Source organism: Coregonus lavaretus (assembly GCF_964263955.1).
Source record: "Coregonus lavaretus genome assembly, chromosome: 3".
In the NCBI taxonomy this organism is placed as follows: Eukaryota; Metazoa; Chordata; class Actinopteri; order Salmoniformes; family Salmonidae; genus Coregonus; species Coregonus lavaretus.
In genome coordinates, this window is record NC_139990.1 from 57,806,591 (window position 1) to 57,834,330 (window position 27,740).

Consider the following 27,740-nt stretch of genomic DNA (forward strand, 5'->3'; position numbering starts at 1 on the left):
CTCTCAAATAATTTTTAAATACAGTAAGCTACTGGAATACTTCACATACTTCATGTACTTTGAACAAGTGATTAATGATCATTGCATTTTTTTTTAAACAAGCATAAATATAATAAAGCATGAAATATGATAGACTAAGCCTACTGAAACTTAATCATTTAGAGTCACTTTTTTTATCACTGCAAACCAAAATGGGTTATCAGGGGTTGTTCATAGATATTTCATTCAGGGGTTTATTGGAATAGAATAAACCTAGCTATCTACCTACTTAGGTGGTAATTGTGTGCAGGGATTTTGGAAACACTGTTGGCTTTGGGTGCAGCACTCAGACATAACATAACTGACATATTTGGGTTAATAATGCAATAGAAAGTATATTCTAGGAGTGGACAGAGGACATTAGGAATATTAACCCAGTATCAGTGTTGGGAACAGAACATCCAGGGTTAATTTAACAATAGAAATGTAATACTAATACAACATGATTCCCACTGACATGGAATGATAAAGGACCCTGTACAGTTTGTGTTTTAAAATGCTAACTTTGACTTTCTAGACACTGCCTGTATATTAACTAAAATGAGGAAGGAAAGTATTTCTAGTATAAAATGTAATGTCATAACCCACACACAGAGACATACAACAAAATTGGGACATTTCTCTATTAAGCTATGCAAACTATTGCTACTGTATCAGTATCTACAAATACATTGATTAAAACTGAGCAACTGAAATTGATGGCACATAAAGGGGAAAATGAAGATCAAGATATTTACACAAGCACATGAAATGTATACTTATTTACACAAAATGCACCTAATTGAGACTATAAATTGTATTGTTATAATTCCATGCTTAATTGTTTTGGTATCAGTCATCAAAATATAACTGTGCTTTGGCATTGGTATTTAAATATATATATATATATATTTAGGATAAAAAGTTAGTTATTTCCAGATTATTAACATTCGTGTCAGATGAAAGTTCAACACCTTACAACTAATAAACACTGTCTTCAATAGAGAAATAGATTTTTACATCAAAAATAATAACAGGTCTATCTCAATTACATGCACACTCCCACACACGCACACACACACGCAATCAATCAATCAATCAATCAATCAACCAATCGCACAATTAACCCTAACAGAGACCTCACTTACATCAGAGATGTACAGTAAAGGCATACATTATCATTCCAACCATTATAGACAGCTTTTTTTGGCAGATTGGTTGTGGTAGATTATTGGCAGTTAGTTCAGAGGGCCACCTGGTGGCACCATGCACTAGATCCTAGGACTAGAACTGGTGCTGGTAGGAGGCAGCGGTGGGCGAGGCGCAGCCCGGCTCAATGTGCTTCAGGTGGCAGGCATGGCAGAGGAGGTGGCCGTCTAGCGGGTAGCAGCGGTGCCCCTCCTCGTCATTCAGCTCCATCTGACAGTCCTACAGACCAACACAAGGGGATGAGATGTGAAAAGCCTTTAAATAAATCTAATAACACTTGAACATTACCCCAAAAGGTTTTTGTTTATTTACATAACATTTACATAGAATTACATCTATGTGATTCCATCTACATCTATCCGATTCTATGGGATCTGAACTGCTACATTTGTATTCAAAATGCTGGTTTAAAATACATACAGTACCAGTCAAAAGTTTGGACACACCTACTCATTCCAGGGTTTTTCTTTATTTTTACTATTTTCTACATTGTAGAATAATAGTGAAGACATCAAAACTATGAAATAACATATATGGAATCATGTAGTAACCAAAACAGTGTTAAACAAATCAAAATATATGTTATACAGTGGGGAGAACAAGTATTTGATACACTGCCGATATTGCAGGTTTTCCTACTTACAAAGCATGTAGAGGTCTGTAATTTTTATCATAGGTACACTTCAACTGTTAGAGACGGAATCTAAAACAAAAATCCAGAAAATCACATTGTATGATTTTTTAGTAATTAGTTTGCATTTTATTGCATGACATAAGTATTTGATACATCAGAAAAGCAGAACTTAATATTTGGTACAGAAACCTTTGTTTGCAATTACAGAGATCATACGTTTCCTGTAGGTCTTGACCAGGTTTGCACACACTGCAGCAGGCATTTTGGCCCACTCCTCCATACAGACCTTCTCCAGATCCTTCAGGTTTCGGGGCTGTCGCTGGGCAATACGGACTTTCAGCTCCCTCCAAAGATTTTCTATTGGGTTCAGGTCTGGAGACTGGCTAGGCCACTCCAGGAACATGAGATGCTTCTTACGGAGCCACTCCTTAGTTGCCCTGGCTGTGTGTTTCGCATTGGAGATGGGTCGTGGCTGGGTCTTCCAACATGACAACGACCCATCTCCAATGCTCTTACTGAGGGAAGGAGGTTGCTGGCCAAGATCTCGCGATACATGGCCCCATCCATCCTCCCCTCAATACGGTTTAGTCGTCCTGTCCCCTTTGCAGAAAAGCATCCCCAAAGAATGATGTTTCCACCTCTATGCTTCACGGTTGGGATGGTGTTCTTGGGGTTGTACTCATCCTTCTTCTTCCTCCAAACACGGCGAGTGGAGTTTAGACCAAAAAGCTCTATTTTTGTCTCATCAGACCACATGACCTTCTCCCATTCCTCCTCTGGATCATCCAGATGGTCATTGGAAAACTTCAGATGGGCCTGGACATGCGCTGGCTTGAGCAGGGGGACCTTGCGTGCGCTGCAGGATTTTAATCCATGACGGCGTAGTGTGTTACTAATGGTTTTCTTTGAGACTGTGGTCCCAGCTCTCTTCAGGCCATTGACCAGGTCCTACCGTGTAGTTCTGGGCTGATCCCTCACCTTCCTCATGATCATTGATGCCCCACGAGGTGAGATCTTGCTTGGAGCCCCAGACGAGGGTGATTGAGCGTCATCTTGAACTTCTTCCATTTTCTAATAATTGCGCCAACAGTTGTTGCCTTCTCACCAAGCTGCTTGCCTATTGTCCTGTAGCCCATCCAAGCCTTGTGCAGGTCTACAATTTTATCCCTGATGTCCTTACACAGCTCTCTGGTATTGGACATTGTGGAGAGGTTGGAGTCTGTTTGATTGAGTGTGTGGACAGGTGTCTTTTATACAGGTAACGAGTTCAAACAGGTGCAGTTAATACAGGTAATGAGTGGAGAACAGGAGGGCTTCTTAAAGAAAAACTAACAGGTCTGTGAGAGCCGGAATTCTTACTGGTTGGTAGGTGATCAAATACTTATGTCATGCAATAAAATGTAAATTAATTACTTAAAAATCATACAATGTGATTTTCTGGATTTTTGTTTTAGATTCTGTCTCTCACAGTTGAAGTGTACCTATGCTTTGTAAGTAGGAAAACCTGCAAAATCGGCAGTGTATCAAATACTTGTTCTCCCCACTGTATTTGAGATTCTTCAAATAGCCACCCTTTGCCTTGATGACAGCTTTGCACACTCTTGGCATGCTCTCCACTCTTATTAATTGTTTATCTGGCTTCCACAGTGGAGCTATTCAGAGAGAGAGATCCCTCAAAAGCTCTCGTCTCCACACGGCTCACTGCTGTTTGTTTTCAAGTGCTCTCAGAACTCCATATGCCAATCAAATGCTATTGAGGTGGGAGTCAGGAGAAGAGGCACTTGAGAAGAATCATCAGACAGTATTGAAGAGCGAAGCAAATTAGCATGTGCTTGAGCTCCTCTTTCTAGCTCGCAATTAGTACCAAGACTGTAATTAAGCACTGGGACCACCTTGTCTATGGTCTGTGTGCAGTAAATAGCTTTCCAGAATATGTGACCATGCGAAGTGAGACTATTCTCCCGACACTTTTTCCTTTTAAATTCTGTTTACTTTATGACAACTAATCTCAGAACCCCGAACCAAATCTCTCTAACATGTATTTTAAAAGACTAAATGATGACTGAAATATGGAGTTCTTGATATGATGAGAAGGCTGACATATGGTATAGGATCTACCCCCTGGTATTTAAGCGCATTCATGTAGAGAAATAATGAGGCGTTTTATAGTGGATATACTTACTAAGATGACAGCTTTAACATTTAGTCTTGTCACCAACAACACAGAACACCCAGTCTCTACAAGGATATAGGAAAACAACAAGCGAATCTGTATCTTAATGTTTACCCACCTCACAGTGATAGCACTCCACGTGGTAGTCTTTATCCATGGATACCACTCGGATGGTTTCATCAGAGCCCTGTGGAGACAAACAGACAGCCTTTTCAGTGTCCACTGAACCCCAGTGTCTATCAGTATAGGCTGGATCGGTTCATTTAAAACAATTAAACATGGCGTGCTTGGCCCGGACAACTCTCACATTTTTGATACGGCCAATGTCAGGTATGGGAGAAACATGTGACAGGTGGCTCTGTTCAGTGGACTTTTTAAAGTAAAAAATATATAATAATGTCTTGACATTTAGCAGCCTCTCTTATCCAGAGCCATTTATAGTTAGTGCATCTTAAGATAGCTAAGTGAGACCATAAAGATCCTATTAAATGATTATATGGGTGAGACAAACACATATCACAGTCATAGTAAGTACATTTTTCCTCAGTAGTTGTCAGCAAAGTTTTTTGTATTCTTTTTAATGGACAAAACCATAAGTCGATTTTGGCAGTAACAGAGTGCATTCAAATCAGTGCACTGTTCATCTTGTGCAGGTGCAGGTGACAGTGGGAAATGTGTCAGACAATCAGAGTCCTGTAACCAAAGAGATCCTATTCAAATGGGATTCTATAGGTTGTTATCAATAAAACGTCACAAGGTGCAGAGCGTTCAATTTGCCTGCTAAAACCATTGACAACTGCATGCCGTTTTCAAGGGATTGTTAAATAAATGTTATAACTATTTGGTTTTAATATCACCTCTTGAAGAGCATAGTCAGAACTACACATTTCAGATTATTCCACATGTAGTTCTATCATCAGAGTTATACAGCAAGTAACTGCATGCTTTTCATGATCAGTAAACATCAATTGATCATGTATTTTCAGATACGTAAGGGTAGCCTATCATTTGGCATGTAGCCAGCTGTTGAAGAGGGGATAATGTTAGCTAACTTCACTAGTAGGCCTACATTGGTTGGAGAAAAAATTACATTAGGTAATTACCCCTATGTTTCGCCAACTGTACAAAGTTTCTACCGGTAGCTTGCAAAGTAAACATTATCAGTTAACAGTACATCGGCAAATGCACCCTTCTGCTGTTTGACAGGCAGAGCCCACAAAGGACGGGAAATTAACTTAAACCACTCATCCTTGTCAGGTATAATTCACTTTTATTTCAGATCACCCAAATATCCAATTAATGGTGGCCAATATTGAGAGATATCATGAGGCTACCCTCACGTATCTGAAATGACTCCTTGCCCCCCAGCAGACAAATCAAACACTCTACATCTTATTGTGATGTTCTATTGACAACGACCTATATGTAATGCTGTGCCTGTAATAGCATGTATTATGATGTCACAACACCAAAATTATGGAATCCATCAGTGACATAATCATAACAATGACATAAGTCAACACTCAAATCTCCACCTTCAGAGAGGACTGTTGAGCTCCTTAGATAGCCTACAGTACATTTGTTTTTACATGCTGAGCGTCCATTGATAAAATGATCCCTTTCCGTTATAGGCCTGTCCATTGCTTTGTCATTTAGCCTCATTTTTTTTGGGGGGGGGCTATAGTTAGCTGTGATTGCTAACAGGTACAGTAAGCTAATTACTGCTGATATATCAACCAGCAGGCTAGCTAACTAGGCTTTATCCTGACATCCATTTGTGTCCTTTTACTTCCAACGTTTACAAACTACAGCATTTGAAATAGGCCTACTAATAGGCCAAGATTGGCAAGATGGTAGTTCTGTAGAAACGTGTCCTTTGGCCAACACCAGCATTCTGGACAGTACTGTGAACCTTCACCTGAGAAAACAGCCAGGTGTCAAAGACCAAGGCTAAACCAACAGTCAGCTTCTGATAGACAGTCTGGGTTCAGCCTGCTACAGCTTCAGAGGGCAGGTACTACAGCTGGAATGTCCAGTATGTATCAGACTTTCACCAATTATTACCATCATCACACAAGCTATTCATCATGGTCATGTGGTTATATATAATTATTAAGTGATAATAAAGTAAGGCTTGTCAGAATTGACATTATGATAGAATTAACTATTCAGTTAACTGACTTCTTATATTCTATATCAGCCAAAGGATCAGCAGGAGGGTATATGGAAGATGTTCTGCTATCTATCAACTCATTTAAAACTAGTTATACACGTTAAATAAAAGATATTCTAAACTCTCCCCCTTGTACTGTACTGTGGTCCCTTCTACAAACCACCTGCTAGTAGGCAGGAATTTATCTGGCCTTTTTCATGACAACGTACATGCAGGTGTAACACAAACTACCCCCTGCTCTGAATTCTACCCTTCCAGCCTCAGTGAGGAGGGGCAACATTCCTGTAGAGTCAACTCTAATTTTGGAGAAAAACAATTTGAGGGAGGGATAACGTTAAGGGCAAAAGTAATGCACTGAGTGAGGCGTAGGGTGCAGTGCCTGCATCTGAATCACACACCGAAAAATGCAACTAACACCGCTCCCAAAACCACCCCATGTAGGCCTACACACAGAGGTCTCAAATAGAAGCCCAGCCCTGAATCTAGACCTCAGTGGCTGGTGTCATAGTCTGGCCTCTGGTTCAAATAGTGCTCTTTCAGATACGTTGATAGTTTGATTGAGCCTGAATGGAGTGCCAGATCAGCTGAGTTTGCTCTTTTGGGACAATTCCATTGGTTCCATTGCGCCAGCTCAATCAAGCACTAAATAAATAAACATTTTGGGGGGGGGGGGGGCGGCTGACCTGCGTGTAACTATGGCAGCCATTACAACAAGAGATGTTCCCAGGTCTGCTATCAGGTTGGTTTATTGCTTCAGCCCAGACCTTAGACTGAGTAAATAGCTGTGAAAATTGATGTCTTCCTGAATCGTGACTGCAGCTTGCTTGGCTCAGGAGAGAGCGAGACTTCAGAAATGAGTTCCAAATGTTTAAAGAGGGAAAGCTGATCATCATGCCTGCGATCCCTTTCAAGTCCCTCTACATCCAAACAGTTGCTTAAAGGGATACCTGCTCATGTGCAACATGTTAAAACACAGCACAGCCCTTCCCCCTCCTCCTCCTGCACTAGAGCCTGACCTAGGATAGTAGCATACTTGATCGTTTGCTACTGCCTCAGTAGGATACTTGATCGTTTGCTACTGCCTCAGTAGGATACTTGATCGTTTGCTACTGCCTTAGTAGGATACTTGATCGTTTGCTATGCCCGAGAAACTCTCTCCTCACATCTGGCTCCAGTCTCAGTTCAACACTGGGGTTGGTAATCAATCTTTACCCTGAGGGAATCAGGTCAGGGGTTGCAATGTGACTGTCCATATCGGCATTGGACGGGAATGGATGTGTTTGTATCGTAAACCATAATATAGGAAATGCCTGAAGATTTTGATTATCATTCATTACTAGGGACAGGAGTTCTTCCTGTTGAAGTCACTTTGCAGACAGGAACCATTCCAAGCCTTGTTCATTATATTATTAGTCAACCGATCAACTTGGTATTTTTGTCATACATGACATGAAGATGATCAGAAAAACACATATTTTATGGTTTTAAGTCCTTAGTCTATTACTTGAAGATGCTGTGTTCAAAGAGAGATTACCTCTGAAGGCAGGATGGGCTGGTTACATGCTGCACATTTGGGGGCCAAGACCCTGAGAAAACGAGAGAACAAGATAAATCAATTGATAGAAATAGTAACAGTTTCAGACGGAAAATGTATGTCTGGTTTATATTGGTTCCCCACAGAAAGACCATCATGCTTGATATAGATACAGCACTTGCATCTGTTACTCTTTTCTGGTTAATACTTCTTCCTCTCATTCACCAGCCCCCTTTTCTCTCCTCCTTTCCCCCTCTCTCCCTTCAGTGTGTGTGTGTATGACAGCGTTGAGACTGCTAAGGAGAGATGGTGAGTCGCCAGGTCTGCAGATGTGCTGGCTCAGCCTCACACGTGATTCAACCAATCCAGAAAAATACATTCATTCTTTCCCCCCACATACACACAGACCCACACACAGCTGGCAGCTGACTGGCACCTGAATGTCTGAGTCTGTAAAACAAAGGCCCTCTCAGCGTAGTGGGCATGACTAGGTCTGATTAAGAAACCACACACATTTCTTATCCTAGATATATGTTAGCATGTGGAAGCAGTGCCAGGGAAATTAAACCAAAGCATTGATTGATGTCATACCTTGTTCATAGACTGCCTATAGGTTAAGGAAACCAATGTGTCATTTTGTAATTTGGGTGAAGTATCCCTTAACTCAAAGCAACCTACAAATCAAATCCAATTTTATTTGTCACATACACGTGTTTAGCAGATGTTATTGCAGTATGCTAGTGAATGAATGCTAGTGACGATTCACCATGATTAGGTGGGAAAAGACATCTGGTGGTTTCAGTACAGTGAGCTCTGATTGCTCTAACATAAGGCCCATGGCTCATAGTTCCCCCTGGTTCTGTCAGTATACTGGGCTGTTGCCCTGGTCTGGCCTGGCCGGGTGCTGTGGATTCCATTGTGACCAGATTCCTGATTCAGTGTGTTTGTTGTGCTTGGCTGAGGTGACCCCTGCTGCTCCTCCCTTTGCTCTTCCACAGGACACTCATCCCTTCCTACCTAACATCTCCTCTCTCCTCTCTTCCCCTTCCTCTCCAGTGTCAGAAACTCCTCTCCACGTGGCAAAAACCTGATCCTGCTATGTCCAAATGGAACTGCCGCTGACTTCTGTTATAGCAACATGACTTCAATCAGGCCTTATTGCTAGCGCAAGTTAAACTAATATATTTATGTTTTGCAGTGTTCATAATGGTTGTACCCACGTACCTGTGGTAGTCTTTGACACAGTAAATCTTGTTCTCTGTGTCCACAGTGAAGGGCACTCCGTCCAGACTGTCGTTGCAGATGACACAACGGAAACAGCCAGGGTGGTAGGACTTCCCAAGGGCCTGCAGGATCTATAGAGGTGGAAGGAGGGAGAGAGAGAAAGAGAGAGGGGTAGAGAGAGAGAGAGAGAGAGAGAGAGAGAGAGAGAGAGAGAGAGAGAGAGAGAGAGAGAGAGAGAGAGAGAGAGAGAGAGAGAGAGAGAGAGAGAGAGAGAGAGAGAGAGAGAGAGAGAGGGAGAGGGAGAGAGAGAGAGAGAGAGAGAGAGAGAGAGAGAGAGAGAGAGAGAGAGAGAGAGAGAGAATTTCAATGCTTTATCATATCTAACAAGTAGTGGATCACTGATCACTCATCCATGGAGCATAGAGTTGACTTAGTAGCTGAGGGAAGCAGTGTGTTGGAGAGCGAGACAGTGATAATAATAGGAAAACAGATCTGTCCCCCCTGCTACAGCTCTGAATAATAGGAAAACAGATCTGTCCCCCCTGCTACAGCTCTGTATGGTTAACATGTATAAAGCCATGTCATGGTAAATCCTTCATGTGTTACTACACCTGCTGATGACTACTGGACTTGGGTTTTACATTATCTCTATGTGTCCTGGTTTTACCCTAGTGTGTGTGTGTGAGTGTGTGTGTGTGTGTCCTGAAACCACCACTTCCTCCTAAGCTTTCTCCAGATGTGCCCACAGGAAGTTCTATGAGGGAGGAGTGACTCCATGTTTCTGCTGCTCAACACACTGATGGAGAGCACACACACACACACACACAAACACACACACACACAGGCAGCAGAAACACTCACCATGTCCATGATCAGATGTCCGCATGCGTTACACTTGTCTGCAGACTGCTGGAATCCAGAATACTGGAACAGACAGAGGAGAGGGGAGAACAGTGAGGTTACTGCTGCTACATCATCTCATAGGAAACTGGTGGCATCTTAGACTGACTCATAGTCTTCTTCTCATATGAGCCCAGTCTACCTCATATGATACATGGGGGAATTCTCCCACATCAATTTAATGTTTAATTAATGATAAATGTCCAGAAATAGCCCTCTAATACCAGGCGAGGTAAGTTAGACTCATTAGCAGCACAGAGACTGTTCGCTGCTCTGGCACCCCAATGGTGGAACAAGCTCCCTCACGACGCCAGGACAGCGGAGTCACTCACCACCTTCCGGAGACATTTGAAACCCCACCTCTTTAAGGAATACCTGGGATAGGATAAAGTAATCCTTCTACCCCCCCCCCCAAAAAAAAAAAAAAAACATTGTAAAGTGGTTATCCCACTGGCTATAAGGTGAATGCACCTATTTGTAAGTCGCTCTGGATAAGAGCGTCTGCTAAATGACGTAAATGTAAAAATGTAAAATGAGACAGTAGGACAACTGATTTAATCGACTAATTACAGACAAACTGTAATGTAATGGAGCGTGTTGTTGTGACAGGGCAGCTGAGGTTAACATGGGGCGTCCTGCTGGTCCTGCTTTATACAAGGTGTCACTGTGCAATGCCCAGTGGCGTATGCCTCTAAAATAAGTACTATCTCCAGTTACCCGACCCCCCCTCCCTAATGCCCCTACGGGAGTAAACTGATCCAGAATCCCTTAGAAACCTGAACTTGGGCCACGAGGTGAAGAAATTAAACTCAAACTATAATCTGGAGTCCAGAGGTCACATATAGTCACGGTAGCACACAGTGGAAGGCACATACATGCTGCCAAACATTTAGAAAAATAGATAATACCCTATTCACATACTGCTAAACTATGTAGGGTTCTAGATACAGTATCCAGATGGACTACTTACCAGAAAGTCCTCTTCACAGAACACCTTCCCACCGACGTAGTAAAATGCTTTCCCCCGTAGCCTTCTGCCTGGGACGAAGAACAGAGAGAAGAGATGGGCTTTTAGAATATTACGTAACTTAACTGAAACAACACTGAACAGGCTGGGCTGGGCCCAACCATGAGACCAAACTGTCTGACCATGATTAGACCAAACATTACTTTTACCAAATTGCAGCAGATCACACGGGAGGCATCTGGGAGTATTCAGAGAGATATGTGAACTCATATGAAAACCTAGTCTAGTGTCAGATCTATTCGACGGCACAAACTGATCTGAACCAGGCTAATGAGCCCTATACATCTCCCCTAAGTCACACCAGAAGAATGCCCAGAAGCACTGTGGTAACTTCTATCAGTTTAAAGGCTCCAGAACGTCAGACAGAATCCATTAGGTCTTGCTAATTCCCAGACACCAACTCAAATAAACACTGAGTCTAATACTGTAGCAGCCTCTTGATTTAATCTGCTTCAGAGAGAGACTGGCCTGGTTGGGCAGCTTTCTGCTGCACTGGGAACTACTGGGAACACATCTGGGGCCTCGCTCAGACAATCACTACCACATGAGGGAAAAATTGTGTGATTGAATACAATGACTAAACAGAGCGTAACTGATTAAAACAGAGTTCTCTAATGGTTTGCTTCACATGGCAAAGAGAGAGAGAGACAGATATAGAGAGAGAGGGAGAGAGACCCAGGCCTCAGACCCAGAGGCAGCACTAGCTCTCCTTCTTTCCCTCTTCTTTCCTGCTTTTTGTCTGTTCTCTCCAAGATCGATCCACACACCGAGAGCACTTCCTGTCTCTGTCTGTCTGTCTGAATCCCCTCTCCTTCATAATATACCCCCTTCTCTCCTCCCCTCCCTCCATTCCTACAGCCCATGTCCCACAGGAAGGGGAAACATTCCACACATTTTCAGGGAGGAGGTGAAGGAGGGAAGAGGGAGAGAGGAGGGAGAGAGAGAGGAGTGGGTTAACAGGTACAAAACTGGCCCTTAAATAATCATAATTTAATAACCCTATTTTCCCCTTCATTTCCCTCAGGAACTAAGAAAATAATGATGGAGGGAATGGGGGATGAAAGTGAGATATGAACACTTCTTCACATTCCTGTCTTTTTGGAGAGAGAGAGAGAGAGAGAGAGAGAGAGAGAGAGAGAGAGAGAGAGAGAGAGAGAAGGCAGGGAGCCTTGTGAGAAGATAAGATTAATGAATGTCAGAAGAAGTCTGGGCTGGCAGTAATGAAAGACTTCCAGAAGAATTACGACTATTTCACCCCTCATATAAATAATAAATGCCTAAGAGAAAGAAAGAAAACACAGGTTTGGGCCGTTTTCTAATGAAAATATTATTTAATACCTCAAGGTTGATTCTAAGATCTATCTGTGCACTTCTCCAACACCTTTCATTAATTATTTATGACCCTGTCTATTACTGTACTATAAATACTAGCAATCTAGGAAGAAAATCACAAGAGCTATGTGAGAAAGCACAGATCAGATGCCATCACAGCAAAAGAGAATGGACCACATTTCACATGTGCTGAAAACGTTCATAATACCCATAACCCATTCTTCCTTAGAAAAGCTGTAATGGTTCTCAACAAGTATGTGAATTTAGATTCATTTAGTTTAATCCTATCTAATCCTTATTTCCCCAGCACAATAACATGTGTCCAATAGGGTTTAAGTGTTTATTTGGAAGAAATTGTTACTCACAGCAATGTCCTCCCTTACTCAATCACATTTATCAGATCTAGAGTGTGGACACCGGGACAGGGTAGGGTGTTTTAGCTTCACAAACTATCCACCATCTAAGAGTGCCAGCATTCAAATCACAGCAGTTTTCAGATCACTAACGTCACAGCCAATCCATGTTTGTGTTCTCCAGAGGCAGAAGATTAGTTGGAGAGGCTGATGTTGTAAGGTGGGTTGGGATTGGTTGGGCTGAGGACACAGCAGGGCCTGTTGTATCCTGACCTGATAGGTTCACAACAACAATTACACTTCTGTTCTCACAAAAAACCAACCCACCTCCAGTCTCACCTCAGCCAAATGCTCTAGTCCACACACACTACGCTACTCTCCGCTTGATCAGATCATGCCAAATGAAGTTCCATTGGGAAAAGTTAGGAGATGACTGCCTAACTGTGTGTCGTGAGGGCAGATTTAGACTCTACGTTTGTGAGAACAGGCCCTCTTTATTGAGGGAGACATTGCAAAGACAACACTTTTTTAGACGCAAATATCTCTGCTATTAAAGGTGCTCCATTATCTCTGGTTCAAAGTTCTGAGTATGATGAGCATTTGAATGAGAATGATGGTGCAAAATAAATAAAGGTCTTAAAAGGAAAGTAAAACATTACAATTCATGGTGGCAAAATTATCATAGGCGTCATGGCGACCAAAACCACTTGCTGCCCATGTCATTTCCCGTCCAGGGCGTTTCCCAGCCGTCTAGTCTGCTGATCTGCTCTGAGGCTGAGATGTGTAATCCCCCACAATCCTTCCCTCTCATTCCCACCTACTCTAGGCTTTAGCGTCCTGCTGGAGCTTTGCTGTCTCCGCTCACCTTCTGCTTTCGTTGCTCCTTCTAACAGCCCTTTGTCTTGACCAACAGATTATTGTCATAGACTACCTAGAAGCCCACTCTATAGCCCACTTGAATAGACCTGTAAGCCCTTCTCCTCTTTTACAAACAAGCCCATATCTCCCCTGGGTGAAGGGGAGTTATAGGGCGTTAAAGGGGGTTGAGTGCTTTGTGGTGGTGTTTTAAAGAGGCATGCTTGTGACCGTTCTAGAAGAGTCAATAATTAGCTGCTCTAACTGGAACCTTCTGTGAGCGATGCGTCTTCTGTCTTCTGTCCTAGACATGCAGATTGAACTATCCTCCTACCTATCAAAGGATGCACCCACTGCCTCCCCCCTGCCTCCACCCTACCTCCACCCTGCCTGTCTCCCAGGCACCTTGTGGAAGGGGGGGATATCAAAGGATGCACCCACTGCCTCCCCTCTGCCTCCCCCCTACCTCCACCCTGCCTGTCTCCCAGGCACCTTGTGGAAGGGGGGAGACATTCCCCTTTAAGTATTTTAAGTTCAGGGTCATAAAGATTCTGTCATGCAACAAAAGAACCATGAAGGTGGTAGAGGGGGGTAGAGGGGAGGGAGAATCTGCTTAACAAGACAGTTGCTGTGTGTGTGTATGTTTGTGTGTGTGTGTTCCGGCGTAGGTGGAACTTGCCAGTGTGTGGTGGGTAGTTCTGAATGGTCCTCCTGTCTTGCCCCGTGCTCCCCTACCTCCCTGTGTCCAGCTGGCATAACACCACTCTGTGTCCTCTCCTCGGACTCCCACCCTGAGGCCCCTTACGCCTGCATTCCTCCCCGGCCCCTCTCCCCGTGGAGCCGGCCGCAGCCTCTGTGCCCTCAGATGGAGAAGGGTATGGGCGGTATGGTGTATCCTCCTAACTCCCCCCAGTTTACACCCCACCAGCTTCCCTAACTCTCTCCATTCCGTGGCTCTTCTTTTTAGTGCCTTCACAGTCACACTCTCTCTCTCACACACACGCACAAGCACACACACAAACGGTTGGGCACATAAACAACAACACAGGGTGTGTTAATCAGCGATGGTAGAGCATGAGCTTTCAGGTCAGGGGTCAGGAGGCCTCACACTGCCCTCTAATTGGCATGGGCAGAGGTCAGAGATCATCTCCAAAGGGGGATTTTAATTGGTCGACTCATCTATAGATACTAAAGCAGCAACCATCTAGACAGGATGGCTCTGGAATCCCTCTGAAGTTCTAGTAAGGAGATCACAGTGAAAACACAGGGCCAAGCTCATCTATGGGAGATGCCGAGGTCAGGGGAGGTGAGAAGACAGAGGCCAAGGAAGGGGAAGCAAACTTGTTGCAGCCAGGGAATCATCCGAGCTGAACATCACTAAATCAGTGAGACACTGAACCATAAAGTCGGTGAACTACTGAATCCCTGAGTAACTGAATCACATCGATTGATTTGTTGAATCTATGAGCCACTAAACTGCAGCTGAACTATGGTGATCTAGCTTCATGTCCCAGGGTCTGTGTGTTCTGATGTGGCATTCTCTTCTCTTTGTGTGGGCTGTTCATTTAGTAGAACAGGAGCTCAGAAAACAATACAACTCACAGCAACATGATCTGCCATGAGGTGCATGGGGGCCTTCAACACACTGGGTGGAATAAGTCAGGGTTTCCCAAATTCGGTTCTGGGGCCCCTACGCCTGGGTGCACATTGTGGTTTTTGTCCTAGCACTACACAGCTGATTCAAATAACCAACTGATCATCAAGTATTTGAATCAGCTGTGTAGTGCTAGGGCAAAAAACAAAACGTGCACCCAGAGTCACCTAGAACCGAATTTGAGAAATCCTGGAGTAGGTGACTCTGTGTGTGTGTGTGTGTGTGTGTGTGTGTGCGTACATGCGTGTACACAGAGGGTGAGGAAAGAGTGAGTGAGGCAGGTTTTGTTTGTGTATATAGATCAGTAAGTTTGGGGGGTGGCTGGCGTGGTAGTGGTCGTGGTAGTGGGCGTGGCCAATGGCGCAGTCTACATAAAAAATTTTAGAGGCTGAATTTTAGATGCTGTCCTCTTGGCCGCAGAGACAACATGTTGCTGTTTTATAGCTAATTTACTGCAATTATACACATTTTGCCATGGGGCACAGAGAACATTTTTACCGTTTTAAAACTAGTTTCCTGCAATTCTACACATTTTGTCATGGGGCTGAGAGACAAATGTGCAGTTTTAAAGCTAATTTCCTCGCTAAGTTCTTATGCTATCTGAGTAACTAAAACATTATAACAAAATCAATGGGGGCCCCATGCCATGACATTTTTAGAATTTTAGATTCTCCCTGTCTAGTTTATATTTTGGTGATTGTTAGTTCTCAAAAGATGATCTTATTTAAAAATATATAGCTCCATTATATTTTCTACATACTTTATATCTTGTTTAAGTCGTTTAAGTTTACACAGAAATCGCTTCACCATCCATAAAAAAAAAAAATATTATATATATATTAATACAGGGGAAACAGTGGTAGGTTACTTGCTTCAGGTGAAGTAGGTGTCATGTTAGAGGTAAGGAGAGAGTAGGTGAGGTAGACAGGGTTTACTGTATAGAGTGTTTCATTAGTTAGTGTAGTACTTACTGCAGGCGCTGCAGGTGAAGCAGACATCATGATAGAGGCTTCCCATAGCCTGGCAGGCCTGAGTGGCTCCGTACACCGCCTTGTTACACTTCACACAGCTCCCTGGAACACAACACAACAGCCAGGTCAGAGACATGAACACACACACACGCACACACACACACATTGTGCAGAAATAACTATGCTACCGTCATGTACTTGGGCACTACCACTGTCTCAGTCATAAGCAGTTGTCCTGTTAGAATAGAACGTTAGAATTGTACCCATTCCATAACACTAATGAGAACTGGATCCATAACAAGCAGACTGATAAAACCAGACACAAACAATGGAATGAAAAAAGCCTAACAACAGTCAAAGGAAATCAGTTAGCCATGCTGTATCATTGAAGGGGAAATATATTCCAATCTGCTTGTTTGGTTTGGCTCTGGCCTAGAGGAGTCTGTCACATGAACACTGTGATAAAAGACCCAAGTGTTCCTACCAAACACGCACACACACGCACACACACACACACACACACACACACACACACACACACACACACACACACACACACACACACAGCTAATCATGCAGTACAGTGTCTTGCAAAAGTATTCATCCCCCTTGGCGTTTTTCCTATTTTGTTGCATTACAACCTGTAATTTAAATTGATTTTTATTTGGAATTCATGTAATGGACATACACAAAATAGTCCAAATTGGTGAAGTGAAATGAAAAAAAATAACTTGTTTCAAAAAATTCTCAAAAATAAATAACGGAAAAGTGGTGCATGCATATGTATTCACCCCCTTTGCTATGAATCCCCTAAATAAGATCTGGTGCAACCAATTACCTTCAGAAGTCACATAATTAGTTAATAAAGTCCACCTGTGTGCAATCTAAGTGTTACATGATCTGTGTCAAATGATCTCAGTATATATACACCTGTTCTGAAAGGCCCCAGAGTCTGCAACACCACTAAGCAAGGGGCACCACCAAGCAAGCGGCACCATGAAGACCAAGGAGCTCTCCGAACAGATCCAAGTTGTGGAGAAATACAGATCAGGGTTGGGTTATAAAAAAAATATCCGAAACTTTGAACATCCCACGGAGCACCATTAAATCCATTATTAAAAAATGGAAAGAATATGGCATCACAACAAACCTGCCAAGAGAGGGCCGCCCACCAAAACTCACGGACCAGGCAAGGAGGGCATTAATCAGAGAGGCAACAAAGAGACCAAAGATAACCCTGAAGGAGCTGCAAAGCTCCACAGCAGAGATTGGAGTATCTGTCCATAGGACCACTTTAAGCCATACACTCCACAGAGCTGGGCGTTACGGAATTGAGGGCAGAAAAAAGACATTGCTTAAAGAAAAAAATAAGAAAAAATGTCAAAAGCCATGTGGGAGACTCCCCAAACATATGGAAGAAGGCACTCTGGTCAGATGAGACTAAAATTGAGCTTTTTGGCCATCAAGGAAAACGCTATGTCTGGTGCTAACCCAACATTTCTCATCACCCCAATGTTTTTAATCTGCAGGGACTGGGAAACTGGTCAGAATTGAAGGAATGATGGATGGCGCTTGAGGGAAACCTGTTTCAGTCTTCCAGAGATTTGAGACTGGGCCAGAGGTTCACCTTCCAGCAGGACAATGACCCTAAGCACCCTGCTAAAGCAACACTCGAGTGGTTTAAGGGGAAACATTTAAATGTCTTGGAATGGCCTAGTCAAAGCCCAGACCTCAATCCAATTGAGAATTTGTGGTATGACTTAAAGATTGCTGTACACCAGCGGAACCCATTCAACTTGAAGGAGCTGGAGCAGTTTTGCCTAGAAGAATGGGCAAAAATCCCAGTGGCTAGATGTGCCAAGCTTATAGAGACATACCCCAAGAGACTTGCAGCTGTAATTGCTGCAAAAGGTGGCTCTACAAAGTATTGACTTTGGGAAAAATGCCAAGGGGGGTGAATACTTTCGCAAGCCACTGTCTAATCTAGTCAGCTGACAGGCAGCGGAGGTGGAAAGTTCCATGGAGAGAAAGAGAGTGTAAGAGAGCGAGAGAGAAAGAGTGAGATAAAGAGAAAGAGTGAGAGAAAGAAAGAGAAAGAGAGAGAGAGAGAGAAAGAGTCCAGTGAAAATAGAAAGAGCTCGTGTCATGTGTCCTGTGAGGTGTTTTGTGTGCTGTGGTCTTCTGACTGAGCTGAGAGGTTAGCAGTGTGCTGAGAGAGATGTGGTAACAGAACAACATGAGCCCACAGCAGCATGGCATGGCACAGTGCTGAAACAACAGTGTGTTACACACACACAACATTCCCCAGGGGGACGAAGACCACGCCAGGGACAGTACCGCCTCGCCTGGCCACTGACAAAGCAGCTTCTGTCTCTGGCCTGCTCTCCTGCAGACAGACATCACAAGGCACTACGTCTGTCTGCCTCTTCCCCTAACACACTGTCAGCGTCCCAAATGCCCCCCTATTTCCTACATTGGGAATAGGGTACCATTTGCAAAGCATCCACTGTCAGCCACAGACAAGCGACAACATTAAGTTCACCTCTTCATTCTGTAACACAATATAGAAATGAAGGAGCTATACACAGTTTATAAGGTACACCCCCTCGTTCACGAAAATGGTTCGCTCCTACAGACAATTAGTCACGTGAACGTGGCTTGCTATATAAAGCAGGCAGACAGGCATCGAGGCATTCAGTTACTGTTCGATTGAACAGGCAAAACGTGTGACCTAAGCGACTTTGAGCGTGGTATGATCGTCGGTGCCAGGCGCGCCGGTTCCAGTATCTCAGAAAGGGCCGGCCTCCTGGGCTTTTCACGCATGACGGTGTCTAGGGTTTACCAAGAATGGTGCAACAAACAGTCAGCGACAGTCCTGTGGGAGAAAACAGCTTGTTGATTAGAGGTCGAAGGAGAATGGCAAGAATTGTGCAAGCTAACAGGTGGGCCACAAATAACGGCGCAGTACAACAGTGGTGTGCAGAACGGCATCTCGGAATGCACAACACGTCTGTCCTTGTCACGGATGGGCTATTGCAGCAGATGACCACACGGGGTTCCACTCCTATCAGCTAAAAACAAGAAAGCCGGCTCCAGTGGGCACACAATCACCAACACTGGACAATTGAGGAGTGGAAAAACTTTGCCTGGTCCGACGAACTCCTGTTGCGTCATACTGGTGGCAGAGTCAGGATTTGGCGTAAGCAGCATGAGTCCATGGCCCCATCCTGTCTGGTGTCAATGGTACAGTGGTGGAATGGTGTGGGGAATGTTTTCCTTGCACACATTAGGTCCCTTGATACCAACTGAGCAATGTTTCCATGCCCCCAAGAATTCAGGTTGTTCTGGAGGCAAAGGGTGGTCAACTGATTATACAAAACATTAAGAACACCTGCTCTTTCCATGACATAGACTGACCAGGTGAATCCTGGTGAAAGCTATGATCCTTTATTGATGTCACTTTTTAAATCCACTTCAATCAGTGTAGATGAAGGGGAGGAGACAGGTTAAAGAAGGATTTTTAAGCCATGAGACAATTGAGACATGGATTGTGTATGTGTGCCATTCAGAGGGTGAATGGGCAAGACAGAAGATTTAAGTGCCTTTGAATGGGGTATGGTAGTAGGTGCCAGGCGCATCGGTTTGTGTCAATAACTGCAACGCTGCTGGGTTTTTCCACGCTCAAGAATGGTCCACCACCCGAAGGACATCAAGCCAACTTGACAAAACTGTGGGAAGCATTTGAGTCAACATTGGTCAGCATCCGTTAGGAATGCTTTCAACACCTTGTAGAGACCATGCCTCGACGAATTGAGGCTGTTCTGCGGACAAAAAATGAAGGAGTGGGGGGGGGGGGGGTTCAACTCATTATTAGGAAGGGGTTCCTAATATTTAGTATACTCAGTGTATATACCGAATTGAATCAACCTCTCCTGTTAACTACAACACAGTCCTCTAGTCTGGCCTTATAACCTGTGACTGGCTTCAAGCCATTTGTCCTGCCTATCATGACTCTACCGCCGATACTGTAACACAATATAGGAATGAGCTATATATACCTGTATGAATCAACCTTTTCTGTTAACTAAACTCAGCAAAAAAAGAAACGTCCCTTTTTCAAAGATAATTCGTAAAAATCAAAATAACTTCACAGATCTTCATTGTAAAGGGTTTAAACACAGTTTCCCATGCTTGTTCAATGAACCATAAACAATTAATGAACATGCACCTGTGGAATGGTCGTTAAGACACTAACAGCTTACAGACGGTAGGCGATTAAGGTCATAGTTATGAAAACTTAGGACACTAAAGAGGCCTTTCTACTGACTCTGAAAAACACCAAAAGAAAGAAGCCCAGGGTCCCTGCTCATCTGCGTGAACGTGCCTTAGGCATACTGCAAGGAGGCATGAGGACTGCAGATGTGGCCAGGCCATGTCCGTACTGTAAGATGCCTAAGACAGAGCTACAGGCAGACAGGACGGACAGCTGATCGTCCTCGCAGTGGCAGACCACGTGTAACAACACCTGCACAGGATCGGTACATCCGAACATCACACCTGCGGGACAGGTACAGGATGGCAACAACAACTGCCCGAGTTACACCAGGAACGCACAATCCCTCCATCAGTGCTCAGACTGTCCGCAATAGGCTGAGAGAGGCTGGACTGAGGGCTTGTAGGCCTGTTGTAAGGCAGGTCCTCACCAGACATCACCGGCAACAACGTCGCATATGGGCACAAACCCACCGTCGCTGGACCAGACAGGACTGGCAAAAAGTGCTCTTCACTGACGAGTCGCGGTTTTGTCTCACCAGGGGTGATGGTCGGATTTGCTTTTATCGTCAAAGGAATGAGCGTTACACCGAGGCCTGTACTCTAGAGCGGGATCGATTTGGAGGTGGAGGGTCCGTCATGGTCTGGGGCGGTGTGTCACAGCATCATTGGACTGAGCTTGTTGTCATTGCAGGCAATTTCAACGCAGTGCGTTACAGGGAAGTCATCCTCCTCCCTCATGTGGTACCCTTCCTGCAGGCTCATCCTGACATGACCCTCCAGCATGACAATGCCACCAGCCATACTGCTCGTTCTGTGCGTGATTTCCTGCAAGACAGGAATGTCAGTGTTCTGTCATGGCCAACGAAGAGCCCGGATCTCAATCCCATTGAGCACGTCTGGGACCTGTTGGATCGGAGGGTGAGGGCTAGGGCCATTCCCCCCAGAAATGTCCCAGAACTTGCAGGTGCCTTGGTGGAAGAGTGGGGTAACATCTTACAGCAAGAACTGGGTTGGGTTTGTTTAGCTCAACTTTAGTTTTCCAAAACGGAGAATTTTATGATTTTCTACCAGAGTTTAAAGTCACAGTTGTTGTTTGTAATGTACATTCCATTGAAACTGTAAAATGCACTGAAAAGTAAGAGGGATACATAAACAACCAAACAAACTGCTTCCTGTTTAGGACAAACATTCTTAGTTAAAGAAGCAACATTTTCCTACCTGATTGAACAGCAGCAAAACTGTGTTCGGCAGAAGTCCCATATTCCAAAACCCCTGTGATTTTATAGAGAGCTCTTTCTTTAACGGTTGCGAGAGCATGGGTGAAGGGGGAAGGGAATCAAAACACAGAGCCAAAACTTCACCCCCCATCCTCCCCCTCACCTCAACCCCCACACACCAGCCCAGCTGTCAAAACTCCCAAAACGTCTGCCTCTACTGCTGCCTAATGGCGCACAACAAGCCTCTTCATATACCTCCACAATCGCTGATAACAATTGACTGACAGGAACTTGATATTATGGCAGTTGACTTGTCATGTTAGAACCCAAACAAGACTATTGCACTTAGTAATAGTTATTATAGTAGTCGTGTAATATTATTTTAAACATTTTTTCTGTGTATCATATGGCAGAATCCAAGGCTAGGACATCATGAAATCACATCAACACTGGTCCCACCCAAAACAGCAGCCTAACATCACAAAAGCATTCTTTCACTACACGAACACACACACATTTACTTAAACAACCAATCAAACACTGAAGCAAGGACCCAGGCCCAGACACAGAGAGAGATAAAGATGGAGGAGAAAGAGGAGAGAGAGAGAAATGCACACACACACACACACATACACAAAGGCTTCCTGCAGGACTTGTCAGGGGTCCAGATTGAGTGCCAAAGCAGAAGCCAAGAAACCCTGGGAAGAGTTAAGGTAAACTGTCCAGTCCACAGACAGACTGACAGCCTGATGGGAGAAAGCCATCCTTAATCACAACACAAAGCAAAGCACTCAACCTCTACTATCTATGTGTGTGTGTGTGTGTGTGTGTGTGTGTGTGTGTGTGTGTGTGTGTGTGTGTGGACAGGGATCCCCTCCACCCTCTGTCCTGTCCCACCACTCGCTCTTCCTCTCTGACCTCCCACCCATAAATCTGCTCTCCGCTCTGCCTCTCTCCCTGCTCTACCTCCCTCCCTCCCTCCCTCCCGCTCTCTCTCTCACGGCCAAAGACGTGACAAAACGTTCTATAAATTAACCCTAAGTACCTTCTGCTAATCTAATCATTTATGAAACTAAGTGTGCTCCCCACCCCCTCTTTATATTCCTCAGCCCCGTCCTGTCCTCCAGACATTCCTCTGTGTTCCCCCGGTGCAGCCTTTTGGCACCAAACTCAGTTTCCCAGAACCTCGAGCTTTTGCTCTGCCAATCAGAGCAGAGTGTATATGATATGAGAGACCCCAGCCCTAGCTGGCTAGAACTCACTAGGCATGCATCTCAAATGGCACCCTATCCACTATATAGTGCACTACTATATGGGCCCTGGTCAAAGGTAGTGCACTAAATATGCAATAGGGTATCATTTGGGAGGTGACCATATGAGCCTTTAGTACAGCTACACTAATCTCCCTTTTAAAATAACCTACTAAATCACTAGGTATATGCCCCCAGTGTAAATGTGGCTTACATACTTAATACTCTATAGTCAAATTGGTCAATAATATACTGTATCATACAAATTAGGCAATCCTTTAATAAATGACACCAAATATTGAACTGATAACCCTGGAATAGGTCATCATTCCCATAGTATTATGGTTCTTTACATAGCTATAGAGCTTGGTAGAGAGGAGTAACTCAACACAATCTGGTCTTAACGGCCATGTACTCTTATAATCTTCACCTGACACAGCCACCCCTCGGAGCCTGGTTCCTCTAGGTTTCTTCCTAGGTTCCTGCCTGTCTAGGGAGTTTTTCCAAGCCACTGTGCTTCTGCATCTGCATTGCTTGCTCTTTGAGTAGCCAAGCCTATGGTTCAGGCTAAGAGAATACTCCTCTCCTTTCAGTGGAAAAAGTAGGTCAGGAATGGAGCTTCTCTTTCTGTTCAGTATGTAGAACAGGCCAGGAACTGCACCTGTCCGCCACGCAGGCTATTTTCTGGCATGACAGCATGACGCAGAAAATGAGTGTGTGGTGGGTGTGTGTGCTGTGCGTGTGTCAACATTACAGTATTGTCATACGCAAACTTTATACCATCTTCCACTGCGGCCCCCCACAGCAATCTCTATAACATGTTAACATGTGTGTTTATGAATCTGTGTGTGTGTGTGTTCACCATGACAGTGACATGCCCCAGAACATCTTCCCTTATATACTGAATTAGTGGACTCTGGGGGGCTGGGACGGGGTTTTTGAATTACAATCCTGACTGACGTTCCTTGTTCCTGCAGGAAATTCCTTTTATGAGGCGGCAGAGGGATGCTTTATGAGCGCTCGACAAGTGCACGAGAGATCTCTCCTCTCACGCCATCTCACTCTTCCTTTCTCTCTATCTGTTCCTCTCTCTCGTTGTTCCTCTCTCTCTCTCTCTCTCGGCTGGACGTCCCGTTTTGACGACTGGCCTTGCCTCAACATGCCTAACCCAAGCATGCATGTGAACTAAACTTTCTCCCAAATCAACATTGTCAGTCACACCCAAGTCTTAATAATGACTGTACATAAATGGTAGTGTACATACTTAGGACAAGGAGTTATAACCTTGTCATAACCTATGACTACTAGCGTATGTAGTTTTTCCTGAAAGGGTCATCTGGTGAGGAGGAAAAGCTCCTGGCCCTACCTATAGGACATATTTTCCATGGGTACCGTGTCAGTGTGAGTAACAGAACTAGACTGGCACTGGGCTCTCAGAGCAGGGTAATAAACACCTTGTCAACTGGTCTATCTGCAGCACACAGAGTACAGGTCTGGTACAGTACAACAGTACAGCAGTATAGCTGGGGGAAAGACAGCCAAGCACTTATTTCCCCCCCTTACCTCCACATAACAATTTCCAGAGAGCGCGCAAACTGGGTGCTGCGTGGCACTAGCTTAATAAAAGGAACAGAAAGCAATGCTCTTGGGCCCTTTACGAATCTGTTTCTGCTGACCAGTTAAATTCCTCCTCCTGCCCTACCTCTTTCTCTCTCACTCTCTCCTTTTCTATTTTTCTCTTCCTTTCTTCCTCTATGGTTGTCTCATCTGTAGATCAGCCCCACCAAACATGTGCTCTTTCACTTCCATGTCTCCTGTTGCACACATTGGGCACAAATGTTGTATTCAATAGTTATTTCTGCATTAATAAAGAGGAAAGTGTCAATTTACTCGTAACCAGTTATATATTAATCTGTACTTAAATTAAACTATACTAGAGACTGATGTCATGTATCCCAGGGCAGCAACAGGCTACATGAAAAAACACTAACAGGTGTTGTTATTCAGTTGTCATTGTCTGTATTCCCCAGACTGTGGCTGCGTACAAAAGGTGTGTGTGTGCATGCCTATGTGTGTGTGTGCGTGCACATGCACATGGCGGTTTAGAGCAAGAATGTGCAAGCCCAGGTCTGTGCTCTGCAATGTGATGATGTTATTTGGAAAGACTGAGTCAAACAGCCAAACACATGACAAGAGAATGGATGTGATCAGAGAGAGAATGGATGTTTTACAGAAGATGATGAAAGCGCAGTGCTGATCTAAAAGAAAGCAGCCAATATCCTGTTACTAATTAATGATGTTATTGATGTGACCTCCACTTAATCCACCAGCCGTATTACAGCTGAAGGGAGGGGAAAGGAGAAGACAACCTTCTCCTGGTTGGCCCTGGGCCGAGCCTCAGCCGGAACTATTAAAACGTTTGTTAATTATTACTGAGAGGTAGGCGGGCAGGCAGGCAGTGACATACACAGACGGGAGGATTTAAGGAGAGCGAGAAGAAACAAATTAGACAATTATTCATTCTAGACTAAAAGACGGAGAAGAGAACAGAAGAGAGGACTCTGGCTAAACGCTGTCTGTCTGTCTGTCTGTCTGTAGAGTTCAACACTGAACAACAGCATCAGCCATGATGATCAGAAACATACACAAAGACAGAATGACCGCTAGGACCCCCTCACAACTATGCCACTTGATCTGGCATGAGTGAACCAACACACACACACACACACACACACACACACACACAAAGACAAGGTTAAATTAACGTGGTGAAAAGTTTTGAACAGCGGGCCATTTTCGCACTCAGTGACCCACACAGAGAAATAGTACATTTAAATAAAGAGAGATCTGGTCGATCAAAATGTCAAACTAAGCTTACCGAAGTAGTCTGCCTTTGGCTGGGCGTCCATTTCCTTCTCTAGACGCTTGGTCAGGGCTTCTAATTTGATCTCAGCGGCAGACGGCCCCTGCTCCGGTTGGACATGGAGAGTCTGGCAGGGCAGTTTGAGAGCTCTGGGGGGGCTGGGGGCTTCATACTGGGACTGGGGCTGGAGCTGGCAGGCCTCACCACCAGAGGACAGCTGGCTGTCTAGGGCAGAGGGCACATCCACCCCCATGGCCACTTGCCTGCCCTGGGCCTGGCCTACACCTTGACCCTGGCCAAAGCTTCTAGAGACACTGGTTCCAGAGGGAGAGGCAGAGGCAGGAAGGTAAGCCCCAGCGGTGGCTTTGGGCTGGGCTGGGGATGGGACAGCCACAGGACTCTGAGAGAGCCCGTTCTGGCATAGATTTCCCTGGTTGGTGGTTGGTCTTGGGGCCATGGAGTGTGCTGCAGAGTAAGGGCCTGTTGGCGGTGTAACATGGGCAGGTTGGGGAGACAGCTGCTGGTACAGGTCAGCTCCGCCAGTGAAGGCACTCAGAGGGAGCGGTGCTATCAGGTCTGGGTTCCCCAAGCTCCGCATCCAGTCTGCTGCAGCCCCAGCATCAGCCACCGTGGGGGGACTCTGCCGCACTAGTGGGGTGGCAGCCTTGCTCTGGTGCAGTCTAGTGGGGCTTGGAGATGGTAGGCTGTCGGAGAAGGAGGGAGATGGTGAGTGGTGTTGGGGCTGCTGAGATGAGCTGCACATAAGGCCTGATGATCCACCAGGGCTGGAGGATCCTGGGGAGGCCTGGCCACCCCGGGACGAGTAGGAGGCCCAAGTGCCCGAGGGACTGGCAGGGTGACCAGAGCCATGTGTGTGTGCGTTCCCAGGGCTCAAGGCGTGGTGGTAAGAATGCGGCTCAAAACGCTCCTTGTTATCGTAATTGTTTCCGTAGCCGTATGCCTGTTGACTGGGTGAATGGTGTTTCAGAGCGTCACAGGGCGCGTACTGACTCGCGCCACTGACGGTGCCTGGCATAGGGCCAGATAGTATGGGAGGCTTGGCAGCAGCTTCTCCTGCCTGTCTGTAGCTATTGATAGGCGGCCTGTCTTTGGTGTAAAACGTGCTGTCTGTCGCTCTGTTGTGACCCCCGTTCATTCTCACTGCCAAATTGTTTTTGGCAATTTCCTCTTGCTGTTTCTGTATGTGGATTTTTGTCATTTTGGAGGCAAAAACTCTCCTGGTTTCTTCAAAGTCGGAGTTGTTCCCTGCATCCCTCTTCATTCGGAACAACCCGTCCCTAGATGCCTCATACATATTGAGGTCTTCTAAAAACTTACTTGCCTCAAGATCCAAATCGTCGTATTTATCCATGTTGAAGTGAATTACAAAATGTGTATAAACTATGATCTGATTCAAGGTTCAAGCCACAACTTTCACAAAAAAACGATGTGTCAAAAAAAAAAAACGTAGGCTAGCCAATTAAAACAACGTTAAACACAATAAACAACTGAAACGAAAGGATTAAAATCCAAACCCTCCTCACTCCCAAAGTAAAAGATTACCACAGATTTTACTGTCCAGTCCAGGCAGCGGAGAGAGAACACTGTCACGGGGTATTCTGACGTGGAGATCCCGAACCGAAGTTGAAGTACAGTTTCTCCCGTAATGTGTCAGCTATCCCGCGGAAGCAATTATGCCTAGGCCTACTCCAGAATGGATAAAGATCCGAATAATAGCGAGAAGAAGCTCCGTCCTCTCCTCGGTGGGCCAGTTGACTCTGCTCGCAACAGGATGCTGTCTGGTTATAAAGTCAGATCAGACAGCCTACGACCCCAGCCTGCGCCCCCTTTCCGAACCTCACTGTGGCTCTCAGCACCGAAGCCTCCATTCAAAAACGTTGTTTGCAACTTTGTAGCATGAGTTCCAAACTTTTCCCGCAAGTTGCTGAACAAATTCCAGCGTGGTCCTCTCACAACGCTAACTTAGTTCGACTATAATTAAACGGTTATTACAAGTGCGTAGGCAAAACATACTGAACGAAAGCAAACCTCTTGATCCGAGTATGGATAGTGTGGAG

General features: G+C 44.8%; 1 protein-coding gene across 1 annotated transcript; it reads right to left on the reverse strand.

The window, feature by feature from the left end:
• On the reverse strand, nt 1-27,702 carry LOC311123738 (LIM domain-containing protein 1-like). The gene is made up of 8 exons (XM_084158214.1): nt 25,678-27,702; nt 16,058-16,159; nt 10,836-10,903; nt 9,827-9,889; nt 8,966-9,096; nt 7,742-7,793; nt 4,153-4,221; nt 1-1,446 (listed from the first exon to the last, which is right to left on the reverse strand). Exons 1-8 carry the CDS (start codon nt 27,032-27,034, stop codon nt 1,303-1,305), a joined length of 1,986 nt encoding a protein of 661 aa, XP_084014340.1. The 5' UTR covers nt 27,035-27,702; the 3' UTR covers nt 1-1,302.
• Nucleotides 27,703-27,740: the final 38 nt, after the last annotated feature.

Bases quoted from the DNA above. Each gene is read 5' to 3' on its own strand.
- LOC311123738 (XM_084158214.1), bottom strand. From the start codon at position 27,034: ATGGATAAATACGACGATTTGGATCTTGAGGCAAGTAAGTTTTTAGAA. The intron at 16,160-25,677 runs GTAAGCTTAGTT...GTTGTGTTCCAG, and splicing joins GCCAAAGGCAGACTACTTCG to GGAGCTGTGTGAAGTGTAAC. The intron at 9,890-10,835 runs GTAAGTAGTCCA...TGTCTGTTCCAG, and splicing joins TCTGTGAAGAGGACTTTCTG to TATTCTGGATTCCAGCAGTC.